At 45.9% G+C, this 15,864-nt stretch overlaps 1 protein-coding gene across 1 annotated transcript in view; it reads left to right on the plus strand.

The window, feature by feature from the left end:
* The window catches only part of DDX56 (DEAD-box helicase 56), a 138,358-nt gene that overhangs the window by 39,894 nt on the left and 82,600 nt on the right, over positions 1-15,864 (plus strand). The window contains exon 3 of the mRNA XM_086943431.1: positions 13,729-13,883. Coding sequence (XP_086799557.1) covers positions 13,729-13,883 — 155 coding nt within the window. The remainder of the gene's footprint in view (positions 1-13,728; positions 13,884-15,864) is intronic.

Raw genomic sequence — 15,864 nt, forward strand, 5'->3', positions numbered from 1 at the left:
CTGGCTCCGCCTCCGCTCCGAGCTCCGGGTCCCTCTCGTTCCCGGCACTGATTCAGGGTCCGCTCAAACTCCGGTTCCGGCGGTCTCTGCACCTACAGCCGCCACTCCGATGTCCGGTGCATGTATCCAGCTAAGTGCAGCGTCTCAGGGGGGAGATCGGCGCCATACAAGTAGGTTAAGGGCTCAGGGCCGGCGGAGCTCACAGCGAGTGCGACCACTCAGCCCGCCATCTTGGCCACGCCCCCCATGTCTTTCACTTTAGAGTCCATTTTACGAAGGTCTACACGTAACAATGTCATTTCTATGTTTACCGAATCAATGCGGGTTTCCAATGAGGAACGGACCCCCGCGATTGCCTCCGTGACATCGTCAAGGGTGGGGGGGGCTTCACCTGTGGAGGGGGGGTCGCTGTTTTGAGAGTGGCGTCCGGAGCCGTGTCTTTAGGTTCCTTCTTGGAGCCCCATGATGGCTTGTTAATTTGCCTTTGGTTGGAAGGCCGAGTTCCCTTGTTGGAGGCCATCTTGAGACTAGGTCCTGCAGGGGGTTGTTAAGGTGGAAGTCCGTGAGGCGTAATCACTGAAGAAAAAAGGAGGGGGAGGGGGGAGCTTCACGTTGTTTATCTGGGAGGGGGGCAAGGAAGCGTACCCCTCGTTTTCTGCGGTCCCAATTCCAGAGGGGGCCATGATTTCCCAGGGCCTGGGTGGATGCGAACACAAGGAGCCGTTTATTTGTGAGGAGCGGGGGGTCGGGGTGAACTACTCACAGCGAAGCCGGCTCCACCGTCAAGCAGGGTGCAGGACAGCAACAAGTGTCTCTCCGGGCAGTAGGAAGATCCCCGAAGGAGTCGAGCACCACAGCGTTCGGTCTCAGCTCCTGCTGGGCGTCTCCAGTAATACGGGTGTGCATAGGTAACAGGTGCAGTAGGTGATCTGGAGAGGCAAGTGCCTTGCGCTGCGCGCCCAAACCGGCCCAAAATAGTGAGTCGTGGCGACGTTTCGGGCCCCAATGGTTCGCAGACTTTTCCACACCGCAGCCATTCGGAGTAGATCGAGGGTGAGAGGTGGGCCGTCTGGTATGGTCGTAGGCCCGGTCGCTCTGCTCCAGGGCGGGAGAAACCAGCAGCAGCAGACTCAGGATGATGGTCCCCGGCGGTAGGCCCAGAGCCGGGGACTCACTTAGATGCTGGCGCCGGGTGGGTGGGGGAGGCCGTTGTCCACCGTTCCGCTCCTCACTCGTGGGGGCCACCGATGCGTGGGTGGGCTGCAATGATGGGGAATCGCCTTCACGAGACTCGGCTGGGCAATTTGCGAGCAATTAGGACCTGCCGGTGTGTGGGGCGGTCTCGGAGTGCAGCGCATAATACAGGATAGTTGTGGCCGCCATCTTGGGCCGACGGGGTCCGATCGCCGGGATCCGATCGCGGCAGCTAGGGAGATCCAGCGGGCATCGGGGATCAGGCGGGAGCGCCCAGAGAGGCAGTGATGTAACCTCAGTTGGCCCTGGGCATGGAGGAAGCACTAGCGAAGTTTTAAAGGCAGTTTAGCTGTACGGGCCGAGGAGCCGCCTCAGAGTGCGACCATTCTCTCCGGCTACAAGCCACGCCCCCCCGCGTGCAGTCTTTTATAAAAAGACGCACGCAAAGGCCATAGCGGGCCACTAAAGGAAAAGGACATGCACGATCATGTGCTATCCCTAGGTCCGCTTCCAAACCCTGTTTTTCACCTACTAAAGAACTTGAGCTGCGCGGACAGTGTCGCGCACTGCAACTCAGGCGTGAGCTCTAAAAACTGCAATAACTAAAATCAAAACAGTTTGCAATAAATCTTTATTTTCCCTCAGGATATCTAAGCAGTGTTAATAACGGTAGAACTCGGACATTTCTACTCCAACATAATTTGTATTGCTTATGTTAGCTTTATTTAAATAATTAGCAAATAAAAGCCAATAGTTTATTATCTGCTGTCATGAATTTTGTAATTGTCTGCTATGAAAATGAAAGCTTTTGATGGATCGGAATGTACAGCTTCGAATTTGTAGTCTGAAAATAGATGGTTACAAATACAGTCTGCATTGGGAGATAGCTAGGCAGCAACAAAGGACATCTAACATTAGTCTCCTGTTTATTATAAAAACAAAAAGGCTATACCCATTATTTGGGGCTGGATATTACTGTTGCAGCACCCAAATCGAAAACAATCCAATCTGTATCCTGAGACGGCTAATATTGTGTGAAAGCCTCTAAAAAATGTTGAGAGCTTTTTTTCAAAGTAGGAACTAAAAACCTAAACAGGTTGACTTTGCTTGAGAGAATAGTTAAATAGTTACCTAATGTCTTTTGAATGTAAAATGTGTGTGTGTCCGACTCCAGATTTTAGTGAATGAAGTCTTTTAGATAGCTTGCTCCTAATGGGACTGCCAAATGAAACTTCAGGAGATTGCAGTTCCCTCCTAAGCAGCCATTTCAAACAGCCTTCATCTACATGTCTTATACGGTGTCCTGTGCAGAGATAATCTGCATCTGATGAGTCTAATGAGACAGAACTCCAACCTGATCAGAGTCTGAGGTGAATAATTTAGTAGATGGGACAGTGTAAAGAGATTGCATTGTAACCGTTCTAAACTTGCAAATTTCCAAAGTAAAGTCTCACTCACAGCCATATGTCAAAGATGCAGTAAATTTAACTTTAACTATATTAAGTAGTAGAAGTCAGAAACAGGGATATACCCAAATGACCCTTATATACCTGTGCATTTAACATAAGTATAAACACAACAAATGGTATAAAGGAATAGATACACAAACAGTTACTGGGCAGCGTTCATTTAATTTACCCTCACCGCACTTATTATTCGCAATGAATATATCACACAAAGTTATGTCCTACATGGACAATAGCACCTGATCAATGAAAAACAGACAGTGACATATATCACACCATTCTGTACATGAACAAGAACAACCTACGAATAACAAAATAACACTAAAAGTAAATCTTTACTAGTGTCTTCCATACAATTCTGGACAGACCACTAAGAGGTAGTTCAGGAGACACACTTCAAAGTTAGTCAACGGATCCAATTTTTTCTTAATGTGACACCCTATAGTTTTAACGCATCACTACAGTTCTATTGACTCCTCTACGACACTAATAAGGAGGAGTCAATAGAACTGTAGCGATGCGTTAAAACTATAGGGTGTCACATTAAGAATTGTTGTTAATGCTGCAAGATTCGGGGTGTTTCAGATATTCCTCAACTCTGTCATTACATGAGTGTGATACCTAGAAACTTTTTTTTTCCAAAATTGATTTTGGACATGATTCCAGGTATCTTCTATATTGGAAAAAGTCAAGTCATGGTTAAAATCATCTGTTAAATTACTTGTAATATTGACCTTTTAATAGCTTTTAGATAAATGACCAGGGCTTTTAGATCTTTCACATTTGCTTTTGGATGCTGGACTCCAGATTAATGAATATATTGACGGGTAAAAAGTTTAAGGAGTTTGCTGATCCATCACTGTTATCAAAAGCACTGCTACAGTGAATAGGTTGATTTCGAGCTCTTTAACTTTAAAAAGGCAGGTGTTGGAGAGAAAAACATTGCCTGATGTTCTCCCCTTGTTAAGTTTATTTGGCAAACGTGAGATGTAAATATTTTTTAGCCCCTGATCTCCTGAAAGCAGAGCACATCCCTCATGGTTAAAAATTCATCACCTCTGGCTCGTCAAGAATTCAGTCTAAACTGCTCATTTTCTAGGAGCATAAAGAAAGCGGGTCTCGTCAGTATTGAGGGTTTGAAATAATTTTGAAGTGAGGGGCTTAGGTCTGAGTGGAATGATGTTAAACTGATTTGCTATTCTGATTTCACTTATAATGCTGGTGCAAGCCACTCCAGTCATCCTGTTCATTGTGTATGCACTGGTTCATGAACGGTACAAAATCTGTTTTTACCCGTGTTAAGCGTAATTGTAAATGTGGAATAGTTTCAGTAGGCCTACAGTGAATGTCCTGCTGGACCCTTAGTGCTCCATAACAGTTTGCAGGGCAGCGAATTGAAATATGCCCTCTGCATTTGAAGAACAGTAGGATAGTAATCTAATGGAAATTGCAGTTTTTCAGACCAATCTTCCATTGGTTTTGTATCTGTTAGAACAGAGTCCTTCACCTCTGCACTTACCCACGTAACACTAGTGAATTCATGCTTTTATCCAAGAACAGAGTGCCAAACTCTACTAATAATGCCTGAGGTACTTAAAACGGGATAATGATGGAATTGAGTGAAGTAAGCCAATTTACTGCCTGTATTTAAAACCTCTTAAGAGCCCCTTGAGGCATATTTTGAGCAGAAACCTTTGTAGTGTTCCTCAAGCTTTGCCTGTGCTTTCAAAGAGTTGCTTAAACCAGAAGCCAAGAGGCGAGCTGGAGAGAATATTTACAGGCAGCGTTTGACACCTGCATGTTGGATAGCTGTTGAAACCTGCAAGAGCTGTTGAAAGGATTGATTGCAGACAACATTATGTGTTTAAGTTTTATATCTTTGTGCTGACACTAAGTAATGATCAAAGGATATGGGTGAGTAAATGTTATAAAAATTACTTTGTTTAACCAAAGGAGCTGTGTTCTGTTGCCCTGCCTCTTCATGTTGACTGAAGGGAGGCTAAAGGAGCTAAGCGCCTGTGGCGTTTGTTTTAGTGGGAGCTTTGGAAGTCAAAGACAAATTTGTTGAAAAGCAGGGAGGAATTATTCACTTCATTTCGGCATGCAGTCAAGGTGGAGGTGCATGAGGAAGCTTTGTGAGGGTGGGCAGCTACAGCTTCTTAGCTTTCTTTAAATGTCACTACTGCTGGGCCAGTACTGGGTAGTGAGCGAAAGAGCTCAATCTATAGAACCAACATTGCAGTTGAACGTTTTGGCATATAGTGCGGAGTTCTTATTATAAAAGATTGGAAAAAAATGGGCAGGCGTTTTTTTTTAGGTTACATAAGAGTTCGGCTTCATCTTGTAGACAACATTGGCAGTTTTATTCTTCAGTATATTCCATGTTTTGTCTTTACATTGTGTGAGCACTGTTTTAAAACCTGAAGCAGCTGTCATCGGATCATTGGAGGAGTCCTCAAGTCTGGTCGTTCAATTGTCCATCCTAGAAGTGATGGCCACATTTTAAGTGATATTGATTGCTATATGATCTTCACTCCTCCAACTGCTGCAACCATATTCTCCCAGATTTGGAAGAAGTAGTGTTATTACAGGGCAGGGGAGGACGGAGCTCAGAGCTAGTTGGTGTCAATGCATAGCCTATCTTCTGTTTGGCTTTTTGGAAAGAGAAGTAAGCTTGCGTTGTACAAGAGGGCAGTCGCAACGAGATGGGTGGACCCTTCCTTAGCCCAAGTTACATTACTACTTATTCTGACAAGTTTGCATTAATCTAAGGCAGCTATCTATGTGGTTCGAGTCTGTTATGTCAGACGATGCGAAAGAGCTAGGGCAATAGCATTCAGAATACTCTTATTAAATATATTTTTTAATCTTCAGGGATGGGGTGGCTTGGGCATTAATTTCTGTCTTGATGGAAGGGGATAAATGATTGTTTTGGCAAAGATGGTGAGTAAAAATATTATAACCATGTTTGTCAGAGCAAGCAGGGCATTAGAATAGTTAACACTGTTACTGTTGACAGGATGCCTCGCTAAGAGAAAAAAGTTTTCTGCTCTGAATGCGCCAGTTAACTTTTGCCCTCTCCCCTACTTCAAGGGGTGCAAATATTTATTTTTATAGTGACATTAAACTGTGGCAATTTAACAGCCCTAACCGGAAGTGATGTCTTGGGTAAGAAATTGCTGGGGTTTAAAGCTTTATTGCATTTGCTGAAGCACATATTTACCTTGTGAATGAAGTTATAAAAAGTTCAGTGACTGGGTGTGCGATAGACGATCTCCTGCAAAGTGGGATATACAGTCATTAAAGTAGTTAGATGATGACGAAACCTCTGAGATTAACCCAGCATAGTGGTCTGCGTTCTGGCCAGACAGCGCAATGGTGACACACGTAGCACACCTAGTGTGCGCTGCTGCCATACCACTTGGAGTCCTTGTGATTTTATGGTAACCTCCACTGATCAGAGCTCGGCTCTGAGCATGTCTGTCTCTCGCAGGTCAACCTTAACTGCCTTCTCCCTTGATTCTAAAATATAAAAAAATACAATTTACCCAATATGCCCAACAGTAGGCTGGGTGTACGGTTATTTAAGAAGGAGGTTCACTAGGGACTCATTGAAAGAGACATTGTTATTTATAGTACATTTCACAAGGCACTTCCAATCTCTGATCGTAAATAAGGCACCAGCCTCTCAATTAGCAGAACGTTTTTTTTTTTAATACACTTAAATCATGGTAAAAAGGTACTCTGTAGCCCCCTTGCTCACACAAAGCAGATAACACCAATAACATATGCCTATACATCGGAACAAAAAACACACAATATTTATGAGTTTGGTATAGAATTCAGTTTGTTTCCATAGCATATCTTTCATTTAGTGCGAGGGAACCTGTTAGTTGTGGTATTGAAGGCGATTCAACCTTGTATCTAAAGTGTAATTTCATAGTTTGGATTAAACTAATTGTGGGATGCACAGTAGGTAGGATGATAATTCCTGAAAAAACAACAACCAGGTCCAAGTAAAAGACATGGTGCAGAAGTTCAAAAAAAACCCAGTGACATACAAAATAAGCATTCGCATAGCCAATAGATCTCGCCTTTGGAGCCTTATAAGTGTTTAGCCAGAGCTATTGACTTTGCCAATGTGTTTAAGCTGTGCTGTAGAGAAGTGTGGCTACTGTGCAGCATGCGGAAAAGTTGTAATAAAGTGACCAAAGCATTTTTGTTACCTTATATATGACCAAGTAGGCATTATGTCCAACAGAACGACCATATTAAAACAAGCATCTGCAATGCAATAGGTCTCGCATTTATGCGAGTCTGAGCTGTTGGCATTTTTAACGACAAAGTCTCATTTATGTTTTGGTTTTTAAAACCTAAATAAAAGGCATTGTCATTTACAATGCCAATAGCTCAAACTCTCACAAATGTGAGACCTATTGCATTCCAAATGCTTGGAGGCATAGCTGAGGTGCCCCCTTCTGTCTCCCATGGTCCCTGAAGAACTCCCCGTTTGCTAGGGATTAAATACATAAGCTGATAGTCACAACTGCGCACGAGAGACCCTCCTGCAGTAAGAGAAACTCGTTAAAGAAAACAGTGCTTACAGCAGTGCTTTAAATGGGCCGGTACTAACCGGTACTGAGTACTGGCACTTCTTATTTCTATCCCTTTGAGTACCGGCACTTCAACCCCCGCCAAGGAGAGTACCGGCACTCATGTATGATGTACTGTTCATCGCTAATTCTGCTGGATACTCTTGACAGGTTAAGAACTCCTGGAGCCCTGTGCTGAACCCCTGCTGAACCCTTCAACAGCAGCTCCGTTGCATTATGTCTTCTTAGACGTGTGGGCGTTGAAAATGTCACCTTCACGCTGAGCTTGACAGAGCAGTGTCCGTTACTATTCAGACACTGCTCTGTCAATCACATTTACACTATGGTGTGCATTGGTGCACACCCTGGGAATCCAGCGGCCAACTGAGAGCGGCAATTAAGGATACCACGTGAGGTAAGGAGTTGAAAGCGTCCTTTATCCTGCATGAGCCTTTTATGTGAGTGTGTAACGACTTGTGTGCGTGTGTACGTATAAAGGAAATAGGAAGAGAGAGAATGTGCATACCAAAACTCCTCAATGCCCCTGAAAGTCTTGTGCTTGCAAGCCGAGGTACTAGTGCATACATGAAAGAACAAAGCAAGGAGAAGAAAATGATAGGCTAGTCGAACAACACAGCTGTCCTCCAATAAGATACTGTGGTCAAGAGCAGAGCTTTTTATAGTATCAATCTGAAAGAGAAAGTGCCATCTCCTAGCATTGATAAGGACTGAAAATAGGCATCGTGCCGCCATAAATAAAATAAACAAGGGGTGTTGTGCCTTACATGTGCCTTCTATAATCGGGTTCAAGAAAAATTCCCCTATAAACGTGATATCAGTAAAGGCCTGTGGTTACAGTGCATGAAAGGGGCCATCAGCGTGGAAATGCCAATTAAATGCCCAACCTATACATAAATGCAAACAATGTCACCAAGTGAGCGTTATAGCCCCCACCCCCCAGTACTATATGAAAGTGCCGTCACTTGATTTAACATTCACAGTGACATGGGGAAACCTTTCCTGGGGGTGGGGGAGGGGGGGTACTAAAGGTAGAGGCTGTCATTTAGTGTGCCATTGATACTGAAATGCAAGCACTACATCTTTATGCGTGATCAGTCCTGGGACCATATATATTTCCATTTATATTTATTTATTTACTTAGGCCATTTATAAAGCGCGCTGTTACCGAGCGGTGTCCTGGCGCTGAAATGATAGCTCCCCTAAGTATCAGGCCCCTCCTAATGTCTAAAAAGTCAAGGTTTGATATTTTTCCAAAAGGCCAAAAGGTTCGCACTTTGTTTCAAGGCCAGGGGCAGGGAATTCCAAGCAATGGCAGCTCCTCTAACGAAGCTTCTGCCCCCCCATCGTGCCTTCCTGATCCTGGTTCTCTTAATCAGCCCCTTATTGGCCGACCTCAGCTGTCTGCCTGGCGTGTACAGTTGGAAGTGCTGCTGGAGAAAAGATGGACCCAGTCTATGTACTGCCTTATAAACCATGCACAGTGATTTGAACATTATCCGTTTGCACACCGGGAGCCAGTGCAATTTCCTAAGTTCCTGTGCAACAGGCGCAAACTTAGGCAGGCCCTCAATAAGGCGCACTGCAGCATTTTGCAGCACTTGAAGTTTATTGAGCAGCCCTTGTTGGGCCTCAAGGAGAAGACTGTTGCAGTAGTCTAAGCGGGAGAGAACAAGTACCGTCACCACCGTATTTCTGCTACTGTCCGGCAAGAACGGAAGAATCTTCCTGATGATTTTCAAGGTCCAGTAAATAGAGGAGATAAGTGCATTGACTTGAGGTTTAAAAGATAGTTTATTGTTAATGAGGACACCTAGGTTCTTAACCTTAGCTACCGGTGTGGGTGGGGTTCCCATGTCGTCCGGCCACCACTTGGGGCTCCAGAAGCTGATATCAGAGCCAAAGAGTAGAACCTCTGTTTTGGAGGAGTTCAATTTGAGGCAGTTACCTGCCATCCAGGTGCTAACCTGAAACCTGGCAGCTACGCCTTCTTCTCTCCCCGGGAGCAGTGATACAACAATCTGAGTATCATCTGTGTAAGATGTTAGTTCAAATCCGAAAGACCGGATCACCGGCCGGGAGATGTAACATAAATATTGAATAGGGTGGGGCTAAGGGAGGACCCCTGCTGGACCCCCCCCCCCTGGGAGTTTTAAAGGTCTAGACTCAAAATCTCCCAAGGCCACCACCTGAACCCTAACCATGTTAGAATAAAATACAGGTATGGTACCTTAATATGCCATCCATGCTAAAATGACGGTACTGTCTCCTATTTGTCTGTGCCGTCATTACTGATGGCCACATATAGTCCCCCTTTTTTTTTATTTTTAACTTTGTGTATTGGGTTTTGTAGAGCATACAGAATGCCTAGGTAAGACGGTTCAGGTACACAGAATAATGGGTTATCATAACAAATACAGTGCACAGACAGTATATCATAATCAATACAGGTAGCAACAATTACAGGTCATAAGTAGCGCTTTCCGGGGCATACAAATCGAGAAGGTACCACTTCACATCTTATTCTTTTACACCTACATTATTACGCCATTGTGTGTAAAGCGGTCACTTTATATCATATCAGCGAGTGTGTTATGTAGAGGTAGATTATTATGTCGGGGTATCGGGCCTATCTCGCCCTAGTAGGTAGCATTTCAGGGGGGCCCAGATGTCGGTTGGCTTGGAGGTCACAGGTAACAGTTCAGCATATGTCAATGACTGTTCTTGACAATAAACCAGGTCATTCAGCCAGTCCTTAAACTTAGGTGCCCTCCCTGGTCCCCATCTACAAGCCACCCGTCGTTTTGCCATAAGTAGTGCAAAGGCAACAAATTTACGGTTTACTGCCGGTAGTGGTGCAACGTGTCCCAGGAGTGCAAGAGCTGGTGATAAAGGTATGACAGTATCTATCATTGTGGACAATGCACTGAATACTTGTGCCCAATATGCATTGATGCTCTCATAGTTCCAAGCGAGGTGTAGAAAATCGGCTCCTGGAGCATGGCATCTGTCTCGCAAGTTGTGTCTGTACATCCGCGCAGGTGTACAATAAAGCCTATGTAGGTATCTATAGTGTATAATTCTGAGCCTACTATTAGTGGACACCCTCTCTGTCTGCTTCGCACAGAAGTCCCATTGTTCATCAGTTAGCGTTATTCCCAGCTCTTGGTTCCATTTAGCTCTAGCAATGGGGTCTGGGCGATCTCGTAACCAGTGTACTGTTTTGTATATTACTGACACCAATTTTTTTAGCTTGTTCTCCCTGCAGGATCCTCTGTAGGGGCTCAGAAACCGGAGGTTCATCGGGGAAGCTTGGAGTAATAAATCTCAGTCCCTGTCGAAGTCTAATGTATAAAAAGACATTGAGGGGTGTTCTCGACACCCTCGCGAAGAGGTGGTCTAGTGTCCGGAATTTGCCTTTGTGATGGGTATGTACAGTGCTCCTTCTATGGGTACGGGTAAGGCTAGCCAATGTTCCGCCGCTACCTGAGGCATATATCGGGGCTGATGTATCCAAAAATATGCGTAGTGAGCTTGCGCACTATAGTAGTACATTTCAAAGTCGGGAATCCCGAATCCTCCTTGGAGGTATGGTCGGGTTAGCACCTCCCATGCAAGTCTTGGGCACTTGCCACCCCAAACCAATCGGGCCAATTCGGACCGCAAGACCTTAAAAAAATTCCTCCTGGGGAAGAAGGGTATATTTAGGAAGAGATATAAAAATTGTGGAAGAATGAACATCTTTATTAGGGACGCCCTCCCCGCCACTGACAATGGTAGCGTAATCCAACGTGAGATTTTGTCCGATAACCGGGTCATAGTTGTCCCATAATTCAGCCTCAACAGCTCATCCCTATCTTTTGTTATGCGAATTCCCAAGTATTTGAAACCATCCTCACACCAAGGTATGGGGTAGTCTATATGGAATGCTGTCGTCCCCGCCGTTAAAGGGAAACAGGATTTTCCCCAGTTAATATGGATTCCGGACATTCTACCAAATTTTATGAATTCTCTCAAAATGGGATTCAAATTTTGTTGGGGGTCTCGAATGTACAGTGTAATATCGTCCGCATACCGCAATATCAATATTTGTCGTAGTTCGCATCTTAGTGCCTTATCGTTGTGGTGTTGTCTCAGTTTAGCCGCAATTGGCTCTACCACGATCGCAAAAAGCAGAGGCGGCAACGGGCACCCTTGTCTTGTGCCTCTCGAGATCAGAATTTCATGGGACAGTTTCCCATTTACCAGGACTTTAGCCGTGGGTGTGTCATATAGGAGTCTGATCCAGGATAGAAAGATTGGGGGGAACCCCAACGTATTGGGTGTGCAATCCTCTACCCCTCTCCCACAGTGCTTAGTGTGAGAAGGGTAATCTGCACCACATCTCAACCAGACGGCAACCAGTGGTGTGCGCGCACCACAGAGGAGCCGACACGGGAATAGAAACCAGTGGTGCATGCGCAACACAGAGGAGCAGGGGAGGGTGAGGGAGCCTGTCTGTGTCTAGGACGATACTTGATGTAATCAAGAGCATGTAAAAACAAGGCATCAAGTGAGAGCAATAAAGCAACAAGCTCTCGGCATTGCTGGGGTGGGGGCGCTCATATCTTTTGAAGTCTGAAGTGGGGGCCAGGGGAGCGCATTCCTTTGAAGTCTGAAGCAGGGGGGGGGGGGCGGTGAATCAGAGTGGACGCGGTGGCATTGATGTTCTTGTCTTGCTTTGTGGGAGGGGTAGGGGGAGAGAATTCCTGTGTACGCGCCTGGCTCACATGAACTGTACGTGATCCGCAGTGGGTAGACTTTTTAGGTCTGCTTACTATAAATCTCTCCTATAATCCCTTCGGGATGGAATAGGCGAAACCTAAAAAGGGTGAAGTCAATATTATAAAACAAAAAGAATAGTGTTGATCCCACTGGAAAGCAGCATTTATATGAAGAAAGGATGTACCTGCATGTGGTGAAAGGGATAAGATTGTTCAACGCAAGTGAAGCACTGGGTTCAAGACCTCTGAAATTGTGAATAACTTGGAGAGGCTGATTACAAGCCCTGGGTTACAACTGATAATGTGATATTGCAACTGGAATTATGGACACTGTGAACCGGAGTAGTTTCATTGATTGGCATTGCCGCAGCTTTACAAATTTTGACCTTTTGAATAAGGTATAACCTTGGAAATTTGTGTTCGCACTTAATTGCCCAGGCCCTTCCAAATTTTGAGCACTTTCCCTTGACAAATGCCACCTACTTTTTATTGCAAATACAACAGGATGATAGACTGAGTGCTGAAACCTTTCAACCACTCAGCCCCAGTCACAGATCTGAGTTTAACCCATCGTCCTTTTGATCACTATGCCACCCCAGTTTGGAACCGGCCATATGCAAATAAGTCTTGACCCTGTTCCAGATGAGAACAGCCCAGCCCGAACTGCCAGGCCTCCCTGGACTGGAAACAAGCATCCTGGGACCGGTTCCATGCCACTGGAGTCAAGCTAGCCTGGCTGATGAGAGGTGAAACCCACAAACTAGTCCCAGGATGCTTGTTTTCGGTCCCGGGAGATAGCTGATGAGGGGTGAAACCCTGTGCCTCATGGGAACAGTCCAGCCCGAACTGCCAAACCAGGTCCTCCCTGGACCGGAAACAAGCATCCCAGGATCAGTTTCGGGGTTTCACCCCTCACCAGCCAGGATAGCTTGAATCCAGTGACACAGTGAGCCCGGGACCCACGTCTGGGCATATCCGGCACACTTAGGGCTGGATTCAAGCTAGCCTGGCTAATGAAGGATGTTAGCCTGAAACCGGTCCCAGGATGGTTGTTTCCGGTCCAGGGAAGGCATGGCTGGGCAGTTCGGGCTGGACTGTTTCCATGAGGCACAGGGTTAAGACTGATTTGCATACAGCTATGTCTGAACTGGGGTGGCGAAGTAAGCTAAAGAACGATGATGGATTCAACCCAGATCTGTGTCTGGGGTGAGTGTCTGAAAAGTTTCAGCGCTGCGTCCATCATCTCCTTGTGTTTGCTTTGTTCGAGTATAGAACTGTGGTAGACCTGGTAATGTGATAAGGATGGGAGATGTGTGACTAATGTGTTATACTTGTAAGGAGAATGATTAGCGCACGTCTTGGCCTGTGTGTCTTAGCCAGAGTGTCACTATGCTCCCGGTGCGGTGAAAGAAGAATACCCTGGAACTGTGGAATATGCCATATGATATCTTGGACAAGGGTCGCAGTGTTATACCCTCCAGAAAGTCTGACAATGGGATTGAGTGGATGGGCCTAATTTGTATTCAGTACCATGATAGAAATAACTTTGTTAATTAAAAGAGGAAAAATAGTGCCTTGGAAGAATTTTCTTCCCCTCCTGCATTTACATTCTACCTTTTATTTGTTTTCTATAACTCATATTCTTTGTTCCCTTTCTTGTTTTATGTTAACCCCACTTCTTCCTGCTCTGCCTAGGTGGTCACACAACAGACCGTGCGGGTTCTCATCCTGGTCCCTACGAAGGAGCTGGGTCAGCAGGTTCAACAGATGATTCGTCAGCTAACTCAATACTGTGCCCGGGACGTGCGGGTGGCCGATGTGTCAGGTCAGGTTGACCTTTCTGCACAGAGGTAGGTTTCTGCAGCATCCACTCCTGGGTTGACCTCTGGGGAATTTTTGGCATTTTAATACTATATGATTGCTGTCTAAGATAGCCTTCTTTGAGGTTTCTTAACATTCAACCACCTCAAAACATTGAGTTTTGCTTCTTATCTGGCCACGCTTAAGTTACCATCACCATCGTCTGGAATGTATTCTCTCCCCCACCTCCAAGATTTGAAGAATCCTCTGAGATATTCATGAAGGGACTGAAACCATTACCACTGGCTAAAATATACTCTCTCCCCCGCCCCCCACCTCTAAGACTTGTAGAACGCTTCCTGAGATTCATGAAGGGACTAAAAACCAACCTGTTGTGTCCATTACACACTTTAGGACAACACCTATCTGCTACAAATGCTGAACCTCTCTAGAGTAGAAGCCTCTTACCAATAGAACAGGCTTTGTCAACTGTCTTCCACACATTAACTCCTTTACCGTTGTTTCCAATGGCTGAAAAGGTTGTGGTTAACCCCTTAACTGCTGGGAATCCACCGTTCCCCCATTCCCCCCCCCCCAAAAAAGTGCTGAGCCCTTTTTAGGTCTCGTCCTATTAATCGCGCAAGCGATAATAGGACGAGAGTATAGAGGCTCATCCAAGCTCTGAAACCATCGCAGATTACGTCGAGTGCATGTGCACATGCACGCGCTTTTTACCATTTGCTCTCCCAAGCGCCTGCCTCAGAGCTTCACTTCAAAGGCAACCAGTCCCCCGCCCCCTGCTTCACACTTCACGGCCGCCAGGCCGTGTCTCGCATTTCCCCTCCACCCCTTCCCCCTTCTCTTCACACTTCCTTCAGTGCCGCTTGTTAGGGCTCGGGCCTCGCCTTCCACGAAGTGGAGGCGGAGCTTGCGAGCTCTTTAGTATTTAGAAAAAAAAAAGTTCAGAAAGGGCTCCGGCTGGCACATTCCTTAGTTTTTTTTATGGCATCTGCCTAGTGATTCGTCTTCGCTGTGCTGTGTATTTAGTAGCGTTGACGTGATAGGCTGTATGTAATGTACGCATGCCCGATGTGGCATATTCTGTGCGCGAACGAGCACGGAGAGTGATTAATCTTAATTAGGAGCCGTCAGATTGCCCGTGTAATGCAATCCAGATGTTGTGCGCGCGTTCACCATCTAGCAGTGCGTTTGTCGGGCGCGCGTCAAGCAATGCGTGACCTCAGCACATGGTCGTAGGCAGCACGGAGGGCCAGTCCGGCACTTTAGGGACACATGTCCAGCACTTTTGTGCTCTGAGTTCTAAGGGATCCCCCAGTGCTGTAGAGGCAGACGCCGTATTCCCTGTTTGCAGCCCCAGGCGCTGCTTCCTGCCCCAGCTGAGTTTGATGAAATCTCTTGGCATTCCAGCAAGTTTACTGGGCTGCTGTCTCCCAGCCTGGGACCCCTGGCAGACCGACGGTATGTCTGTGATCACTATTCCTGGCTGGACAGAGATTTTAGGCAGTATTTTAAAGAGCCCTCTTCATGTATTACCCCGTTATTGTGTCATTCACGTTTCTTCCCGCTCACTACATATGACTTTGCAGAAATTGACCCACTAAAGCCGATGATAATGCATATCTACAGGCTAGCGATGACAGCGCATATCTACAGGATAGCAATGACAGTGCATATCTACAGGCTAGCGATGACGGTGCATATCTACAGGCTAGCGATGACGGTGCATATCTACAGGCTAGTGAAGCCAATGCATGTCTACAGTCTAGTGAAGCCAATGCATGTCTACAGGCTAGTGAAGCCAATGCATATCTACAGGCTAGCGATGACAGTGCATATCTACAGGCTAGCGATGACAGTGCATATCTACAGGCTAGCGATGATAATGCATATCTACAGGCTAGCGATGATAATGCATATCTACAGGCTAGCGACGACAGCGCATATCTACAGGATAGCAATGACAGCGCATATCTACAGGCTAGCGATGACAGAGCATATCTACTGGCTAGT

Source organism: Lissotriton vulgaris, chromosome 11 (assembly GCF_964263255.1).
Source record: "Lissotriton vulgaris chromosome 11, aLisVul1.2, whole genome shotgun sequence".
Taxonomy (NCBI): domain Eukaryota; kingdom Metazoa; phylum Chordata; class Amphibia; order Caudata; family Salamandridae; genus Lissotriton; species Lissotriton vulgaris.